This window comes from Hydra vulgaris, chromosome 01, assembly GCF_038396675.1.
Source record: "Hydra vulgaris chromosome 01, alternate assembly HydraT2T_AEP".
Lineage (NCBI taxonomy): Eukaryota > Metazoa > Cnidaria > Hydrozoa > Anthoathecata > Hydridae > Hydra > Hydra vulgaris.
The window spans coordinates 63,850,001-63,860,000 of record NC_088920.1 but is presented as its reverse complement, the minus strand read 5'-3'; the positions used below and the strand labels follow the sequence as shown (position 1 = coordinate 63,860,000).

Sequence of the window (10,000 nt, the reverse complement as noted above, 5' to 3'; positions counted from 1 at the left end):
GTATTTTACATTATATAGAAGGTTATAGGTAAGGGCTCTTGTTTTTGTGCAGAGAGAGCGCAGGATATACATTCTGAATCTTACTTAATTTCATTTAAACAATGGGAACTATTTTCTAACTTCTCTCGTCGTTTTTACACTAAAACTTTTTTTGTTCACCCGTCGAAAAAGGTATTTAATAACAATTATTTTCATTAACTGACAGTATTAGTTATAAATATTTGATAAACTGTTCAATTTTTTTATTATAAAAAATTTTTAAATATGCTGATTTGATTTAAATTGTCAAAATATTGTAACGCACGTTAAAAAACATATTATATTTGGTATTTCCCAATTTATCACATGTCACTTAACATGGGAAATTAAAAAACTAACAAAGTTGACTAATAAAAGTTTTCCAATAAACACTACAGTAATGCAAATTTGTAACCTTTTGCACAATTTTGCAACCTTTAGTCATATTAATTATAATTTTGTAAATAAAAAAGAAAAAAAAAATACATGTTTTTAAAATAAATTTAATTAAATATATTCTCATATGGCTAAGTAAGATAAATTTTGTGAATATGCGAAAACATCTGATGAAAAACAATAGACGATGTGATGTCTCACTTTTTCATGCAAAGTTTGAGTTGTCCGGAATGTCAGACAAGAAAACTTTGTTTTTTCTCTAATATATTTTTCATACTATGAGAACAAATATATTCCAAGGGCTTTTTTTGATCTCAGAATAAAACAACACAGTATCGCATATTTTTAGGGGCTTTTTATTTATTGCTTAGTCATCCTAAATAATAAGTAAATTTAGTTCAAGGTAATATTTCAATATTTACAGTTACAATATAATAAAAAAAAGATATTTAATGTTAAACTTTTTATTTAGTTATTTATTTATACCTACTTTTGTTATGAAAAGGCTATAGTACCCCTGTCATTAAAATCATTTGTTTTAAATATATTTTGATATGATTATTTAAACTAAGTTTTTTTTGTTTGACTTCCAGAACTTCATGCAAAGCAAATTCAGACGAAATATTGTCTAACCAAATAAAAATGCTGTTACTAATTTTATACAGGTAATTGATATAAAACCATTTTTTATCAGAATCTTGATTGAGATAATAAATACTTCATCATTTATAAATATTAAACATACTGCAATAACAATTTATAGCAACAAACAAGCTTAAAATATTTGAGGTTTTTAATATCTTTTTGAATATTAAAATTAGAAAATAAATAACTAAACAAATAATTAAAAAATTTGTGAATACAAATAAATAAAAATTTTTCCAGAGTTTTATTTGTTAAAAGTGTACCATGACGTCAAATACTAAAATTTTTGTGAATTAAATGCGCTTCAAAGGAATTACCAAAGTCTGTAGATTGCAATGTATAGTTTAAAGACTCCAATATTTTGAGTAAAATTGAGAATGCGAGCTTCGACTAAAATAAGATAAAAAGTTTTTCTTGGTATGTATTCATTATTTACATTTAATAAAAAAAACTTGGTTCAAACCTTTTCTTAACATTATCTTTAATATGAACACAACATGTGTTTGGAGTTTGGGATCCATATATTTTACATACATATATTTTAAATATATATGTATATATATATATATTGGTAATATATTTTATAATATATATGGATAAAATATATATATACTGTATAATCTATATTGATAAAATATATATATTGTATAATATATATTGATAAAATATATATATATTGGTAATATATTGGTAAATCTAAATATGTACTAGATCGAAACTTGATTTCAATCTAGTACATATTTAGATTTACCTGGGTACGCAATATATAGAAGAGACCGAATTGACGGTAGAAGAAAGGGTGGTGTTTGTATATTAATGAACAGAACTATTGAATCTTCTGAAATTTCTAATATCATATTTAAAAAAGTACCAAGCACATTTGGTGCAAAATAAAAGTAGCAAATAAAACAATTTTACTAGGGTGCATATATAGACCACCAAATGCAACAACAGAGCTTAATAATCAGCTAAATGATGTCATTTATGAAGAAAAAAATTAGTGAGTCGAAAAGAAGTAGATTATCTTCTAATTAATGGAGACTTTAACTTGCCTAAGATAAAATGGAACAAATATGGATTTAGTGAACATTTGTCGGAAAATACATATGAAAACAGTTTTGTTACAACCTTAAATAATTGTTATCTTTTTCAAATGGTCTTTAAACCAACTTTTCAAATAAAAGAGATAAAGGAAAATATTTTAGACTTAATTATCACTAATAAAAACAATAGAATTCTTGAAATAAAACACGAATCTTTATCGGGCGATTCAAATAAAAGTCATGATATATTAGAGGTATTCCATGAGAAAGTGGGACAAATTTTTAAGGTTTGTAACCCACCATCTCAGATTCCTTTCATACTTTGTAAAAATGGTCACTTATATAAATAGACTACCTTGCAAAATTTTAGCACTGATATCGAATAGGTTTTGGAGATATTGTTACATTAAAATCAGCTATTTTTAGCAGTTTTTTTTGTTCAGCGGCCATTTTGATTTTACTATAGTTTTTGTTTTACAAGTTACAGTTCAAGTATTCATGTGATTAGGCTGAAAATTAGCACCAGCATAGTTTTAAAGACGAGGAATCAGAATATGATATTTGTTTTTAATGAAAACAATTAGAAGTTTATCAATATTGGAATTCTACTTCACCTATTGGAATTCTACTTCACCTATTTTTGAAATTTTAACAAAGGCAGAAAGGAGGTCTGGTAACCATGGTAGCATTAATTTTTTGAGAGTTTTTTTATGTTTTTATTAAAATAGATATATTAAAGAGTTTTTTGGTACGAAATTGAGAGGTGGGTTTTTTGAGGATTTTTATAAATAATTAAACAAATTATAATGAAAAATTACATATAGATTACTTATTAAGAAATTGCTTATTTTGAAAACGTCAATTATAAGAAAAAAAACCCATTAACAATAGTTAAAATAAAAAATTCATAATAAATGTAATATATTGAGTCAAAATAATCAAATAAATACATGTTTTAAATAAAAAACTAGTCAATAAAGAACCAGAACTTGCGTCTGAATAATTCGTAAATTGCTTATAAAAGAAAACTGGTGTAATAAGATTGAGTTAATTTAAAGATTAGATTTTGGGCAAATCATCTGTCTATCTGGTATATGCGCCCTGTTCTTGAAGACAATGGTTTTTTTATCATAATTAAAATATGGGGCTTGGAACCCAACAACAATCATCTCTACTTGGCCAGTAAAATGAAGTGTTAGGTAAATGAGGATGCATGAATTTTACAAGGGCGTCTTCATTTCTTTCATCAACTTCTAATACCAAACCAACCCAGTTAAACATATCATATTTGCAGATACAATATTTTCCTGCAATGATTTCTTGAAGATATTGATTTGAGCCAGTAAGGTTGAATGTTAGATAAAATTCCTCCTGCTCAGAGACTCTTTTGACATTTATGCTTGTTGCATCCTGCGGAATAAATTGGTGGAAACTTCTTGTACCAGGTAAAGTCTTTGCATTATTCAATCAGAGAGCCAATGATTTACGGACTGATAAAATATCTTCGCCTTTTAAAAAAAAGAAGTGGATGCCAAATATGTTATCTTTTGAAAAGTTGAACATTTCTTCAGCGTTCTGAATTTGTAAGTTAATTGGACATTGAAGACTAACACTTGAAACAAGTCTTTTAACTGTTCCACCAATGCCATCACATGGCGACTTTCCATGTGATGTTGCAAAGAAATTCCATTCACATTGCATCCCAAAATCTTCAACATGATGGCATAAATTTAAAAAATGTTTGCAATTTTTGTATTGGCCAGCACAACCATCAGAGAAATAGTGGATTTTTGTGGTATTGGGAAATATTTCTTTTACAAATTGGACAGTTCTTTTTACTATACAATAAATAAATCCAACATCATGTGTTAAGTCATCAGATATAAAACATAAAGACGTTGGTTGACTTTTAGTAGCACCCTCATCGCTTTTGTTATAAATAACTACAGGATGTAGTGTGCATTGCTGTTGGTTCCAGTGGTAACTCTGGATTTCGTCTTGTATGATAAATTTAAAGTTTTCTGCAAAATCAACCAAAATAATAATTTCATTTATGGGTATAGATGACTTTAATGTATTTAAATATTTACTTTGTGCTTTAGCAATATAAGAGTGAGATGTTATGCTATCAAGTTTTTCACTAAGACTTTCAATGAATTCGCTTATTGTAGATGTGTAACTTAGAAGCTCTGCTCTATCTGTTGTACTCCACTGTTTGTATTCAATTATTTCATCTTTATCAACTTTGTCATTCTCTTCAAATGATCCTTCATTTTGCAATAGATTTGCAGTTATATAATTTATAATATTTTGAATTCCAGGGCAACGATTACATCTATGGACCATGCATTCCCTTGACTCTCTGCTACAAACAATCTTCTCAATAAGTTCATGGTAATTCTTCTCCAGTTTAACTGCACTAAGCATAAGCTTTAGGTTTTGGTGTATTGCACATATACAAACAGCATGGGTTCCTTTTTGACCAGCATAAATACACCATTTTGGCTTTAACTGAGCAAATTTAGAAAATCCAATTTGGATTGAGGGTGCTCTAGCTTGAATTCGATAAATAATTCCTTTAAATTGCAAAGAAGTAATCGCTTTGATACATGTTTATTTTTGGATACACTTACAAAATCTTTTACACCTGGCAACTGCCGACTAAATTGATCATTACAATAGAAGCTTTCCACCTTATCAATGTTATCTAATTCAATTCTAACAATGTTAGTTTTTTCTGGAAGTGTTAATATTCCTTTTTCAAATTTAAGTTTTCTTGCTTTAGTTATGGTTGACTTTGATATATTAAATACTTCAGTTGCTTTCCTTAAAGACCATGAATCTGGAACCAATGTTAAAATCTGAATCTTTTCTCTTCTATTTGCTGTTTTCAGCTTTTCTTGCATTGAAAGTATTAATTTATCTAGATCTTCAGCTTTCTTTTGATGTTCAACATTGGGCTCCTCAGTAACATCATTTTTCACGTCTGTTGCGTTAACATTGAGGATAACTGATAGCTTTTTTGACATAACATCAGTAGCTTGCATTAATTTTCTTTTCCCTAGAGAAATTTTAGCATGTTGTGGAACCCCATGAAATTTTACTGGTGATACATCTAATTTATCAAAACTGGTGTTTATAAGTTCTTTTTCTTGTGCAATTTCTATGTCTTTATCAAAAAATGTTTGTTCCAGAAAATCATCTTTACCATTGTGGTCCTGTAAAGTAGACCAATCATCTATTTTTTTTACCACTTCTTTTCGACATGAAGGACACATTTTAAAACCAGGCGTTGTTTCAATACCAATTGAACACATATCTTTTGCCAGTTGAATATCAATTTCTCGCAAACCACCTATAAATATATTATAAATGAATAAAATTCGCCAAAATTAGGAAATAAAAGTTTAGATTATATAATAATGTTAGAAATAAAAAAAAAAAATTAAAATTTTTCAAACTAATTGAAAGTGTACTAGATGCATTTTTTGTAAAAAGACAGCACAATAAGTTAAAAATATATAAATTTACCTTTTATATTAGTTTTATGCCTTTTAAATGGGTCGATGCATTTTTTTTGGGAATTAGCAAACCGGTTAAGTAAAATTTGCTCATGATGTAAACAGATTTTAACATTAACGTTCAATATTGATAGCCCAGATCTCCATAATAATAAATTTCTATTTCTCTCTGAATAGCTTGATAAATCTTTCAATCCAATTGATTTCGTGTGCACCATTTTATGACATTGATCATTTGATAAAATACCAACTGAACACAAAATCTTGTTCATTTTATTTATTTCTATATTTTATTTAGCTATAAATAAACACAAAATACACAGACATATATACATTTATTAAAAATGGAAAAAACTTTTATCATTAGTATTTTTAAATATGATAATATGTATTTATTTATTTTTTACTTTTATTTTATATATTTTTTTTAATTTAATGATTAGCTACAGTGAAGAAACAACAGCTGGTAAAATATCAGAATAATACTAAGTTTTGATGTTTTAATATTGAATGTTTCTTCTGTTTTAGTGAAAGATGACATTATATGACATTAATTAGAAAGCAAAAATTTATTTTAAAAAGAAATATTTATCTGAATTAAAGTTTCTTTATATAATAGGTTAAAAAGTTTTCTTTTGTATAATATTTGATGACTAATGAAAATTGTCAATGTCAATTATTTAAAAAAAATTATGAACACTGACCTATAAAACTTATTTTTTCACATATTACTCATATATTTTTACAAAAAATTTCAAAAAACCCACCTCTAAATTTTGCATTAAAACACTCATTAAAATATCTATTTTAATAAAAACAAAAAAAATTTTACAAAAAATTAATGCTACCATGTTTACCAGACCTCCTTTCCATCTTTGTTAAAATTTCAAAAAAATCTGTAGGTGAAGTACAATCCCAATTTTGATATAGTTCTTAATATTTTCATTAAAAACAAATGTCATATTCTGATTCCTCGTCCTAAAAACTATACTGGTGCTAATTTTCAGCTTAATCACATGTTTAGTTGAACAGTAACTTGTAAAACAAAAACTATAGTAAAATCAAAATGGCCGCCGAACATAAAAAATTGCTAAAAACTGCTGATTTTAAAATAACAATATCTCCAAAACCTATTCGATACCAGTGCTAAAATTTTGCAAGGTAGTCTATGTTATATAGGTGACCATTTTTACAAAGTATGAAGAAAATCTGAGATGGTGGGTTACATGCCTGTCCCACTTTCTCATGGAATACCTCATTAACATATGAATTTATAGTGTATACCAATATCCATCTTAATGTAGCTAATAAAAAAATTTTATACAGTAAAACAAATTTTGAAAAAATGTCGCGGTTTTATAATGGAGTTAATTGGCAGACGTTATTTATAAATAAAAATTCTAATAAATGTTATAAATTGTTTATAAAAACCTATAATGAGTCAGTTTCAAAACTTGTGCCATCAGTAAATGTTCAGCCAAAGATTTGTCCATTATGGTTAACTAAAGAATTAAAGAAAGAAATTAATTTAAAAGAGACTGTGGTTCAAATACTTATCATGCAATAAGTCTAGCATTTAAAAAAAACAATATATATTACAACATAAAAAGTGTAAAGAACTAATCGATACTGAGCAATTCCAAGACCGTCTCACAAAAAATGATAATATTAAACCAACCCAATATAGATAATACTATATATCAGTAGAAAGCTCTACTTCTTCTCTTTCAGAAAATATATAGCTTACTATGATATGCCGCTATTATAAAAAATAATATGGGCTGAAACAGAAGGTAAAAGTAGACGTTTTTGCAATAATTTAATTCATTTTTAATCGCCAAACCTCAATTGAACCTATAAAAAATTCAAAAACTGTCTTGCTCATTGCAATCAAGTTTTTAGCTGCACTAATCATTCCTACTTATGATAAAAACATACTTATTGCCAGACGAATTCAGAATACCATTTGTTTTAATCAAATGCTATTACCACTATTGTCACGCTGTGACATGTCACGCTGTGACAATTAGGGTACCAATAGTTTTATTTCTAAGACTACCAGTAAAACTTAGGGTTTCAAAAATCCAGCGCAATGAGAACTCAATCTAGTACATTTAAAAAAATACTAACATGTTTAAAAAAATAATTAGCTCAAGTTATTTTTAGAATCTTTTTCTGTCACGCCGTGACGTCACGGCGTGACAATTTTTTAACAACATTTAAAACAAAATTTAAAACTGCTAAACTGAAACCACAATTTAGTTTTTATCAACTTTAAGGACCCAGATTATTGAGTGGCCTACTTTCTTTTACATTTTCTACAAAAACTACAAATTATAGGTATGTTTTGCAAAGGCGACATTTGGAGGATGAATGCTCAGTTATCCTTGAGGCTCTCTTTTGAGATACATAGAGCCTCTCGAAGGGATAACTGTAACTCCATTGAGCCTTAGATGTAATACGTGCATCTCCATAACTAATGTGTTGCCTTTTTTTTAATCTTTCAAGGGTTTAACATGCCTCTTACTCATGCTGAGCGTCAAAAGAAATATAGTGAAAGGCAGTTAGAAAAGTTTGGCGAAAAAGTAGTTAAAGAAAAAGAATCAAAAAAAAGAAAAGAAAGAAGACTCGCTAATTTGGAGGCTGAACGAGAAAAAGAAAGGCAGCGAAAGAGAAAGAGCAGACAAAAAAGAGCAGAATAAAAAATCTGTAACTGTTACATCACCCCCTTACAAATCTGCAAGCACTCTTGGAAAAGCTGTTAAGAGAGCCGAGTCAGCACTACCAAAATTACCCAGAAAGAGGGCTAAAGTTGTACAAAAGCTTTTAACAAAAATGAATGAAATCCCAAGCCCAGAAAAAATACTTAGTAAAAATGCATTAGATGCTTTAACTGCAAAATTGGTTCTTGATTTTTATCAGCGTGATGATATATCCCGTCAAGCACCCGGTAAAAGAGACACCATTGTGGTGAGATTAAAGAAAAAAGAAAGAAACTGTGCAAAAACGTCATTTGTATATGAATGTTAATGAAGCTTATGCTGTTTTTAAAAGTGATTATCCTGAAGAATCAGTCGGAAAATCAAAGTTTGCTAGTTTATGCCCACCACATTAGCTTTTGTCTAGTTCAATGTCAAGAAACGTTTGTTGTTGTCAACAGCATCAAAATATAATTCTTATCCTTGAAGCCTTGCACGAGTTTGATTCAAATTTTCCATTGTATTCACATGAATTTTCTCTTAGCATTGTATGTGATAGTGAAAAAGACATTTGTTATAATAATGTGTGTACAACATGTAAAGATGCTGCAAAGTTTCATAATCTATTTGCCTTGAATGAAATTGACAAGAATAAATGCATTACATGGTACCAATGGGAAAAAGTTGCAGAAGGTAATGGAAAGGAATATATTAAAAAAATTGAAAAAAGGGAAGAGTTGATGATCTTTACAGCACCTTTTCAAAATCTTTACCTTCATTTCTTTGGCATTATTTTATTAAACAGAAACAATCAAAGACATATCGTGATCATAAGATCCAACTTCAAAGTAATCCAGACACAGCCGTTCTTCAAGTGGATTTTGCTGAAAATTTTTCAACTTTGTGGCAAGATGAAGTGCAGTCAGCACATTGGCACAAGAAGCAAGTTACTGTTTTTACTGCTGTATTTTGGTACCAAAATTCATGCTCATCAGCTGTCATAGTTTCAGATGATTTAAGCCATTCAAAAGAATCTATTCTTGTATTTGTTCATAATTTATTATCTAAGCATATTGAATCTAGTGTTAAAATACTACAGGTTTGGACAGACGTGCCAAGTAATCAATTTAAAAATCGTTTTATTGCATCAGCAATACCCTGGTTGGAAGAACAGCATGATTTAAAATTATTCTGGAACTTTTTTGCTGCTTCACATGGGAAAGAGTTTCAGTGATGCAACAGTTCCCAAAAAATGGAAACTAGCAAATATAACACCAATTTTTAAGGGTGGCAGTAAATTAGATCCGGCAAATTATCGGCCAATATTCATTACGACAGTTGTTTGAAGAATGTTTGTAAGAATAATTCAAGATAAAATGATGTATCATCTACTACAAAACAATCTAATTAAGGAAAATCAATATGGTTTTATACTTTTTAATTCATGTATAACCAACTTACTTGAAATAATCGATGAAATAACGAACCATCTAAACAATAAGACTTCAGCAGATGTTGTATATTTTGACTTAGCAAAGGGCTTTGATAAAGTTTCACACTTGAAATTAATTTACAAGAGAAAAAATTATGGCTTCTCAAAAAAATTAGTTAAATAGCTTCCCAGTTTCTTATCTAATAGAAGTCAAAGAGCGATTTTGGGTCAGTATAAATCCAAGTG

General features: G+C 28.3%; 2 protein-coding genes across 3 annotated transcripts in view; one reads left to right on the top strand and one right to left on the bottom strand.

Annotated features, from left to right (window-relative positions):
• LOC136075524 (uncharacterized) overlaps positions 1–10,000 on the top strand; it is an 82,070-nt gene that overhangs the window by 12,937 nt on the left and 59,133 nt on the right. The window lies entirely within an intron of this gene.
• Positions 4,610–5,917, bottom strand: LOC136075062 (uncharacterized). The gene is made up of 2 exons (XM_065787299.1): positions 5,634–5,917; positions 4,610–5,457 (listed from the first exon to the last, which is right to left on the bottom strand). The coding sequence occupies exons 1-2, from the start codon at positions 5,893–5,895 to the stop codon at positions 4,610–4,612; spliced, it is 1,110 nt and encodes a 369-aa protein (XP_065643371.1). The 5' UTR covers positions 5,896–5,917.

Coding starts and splice junctions, on each gene's coding strand:
- LOC136075062 (XM_065787299.1), bottom strand. CDS start 5,895: ATGAACAAGATTTTGTGTTCAGTTGGTATTTTATCAAATGATCAATGT. Junction 5,458..5,633: donor GCATAAAACTAATATAAAAG/GTAAATTTATAT, acceptor ATATATTTATAG/GTGGTTTGCGAGAAATTGAT.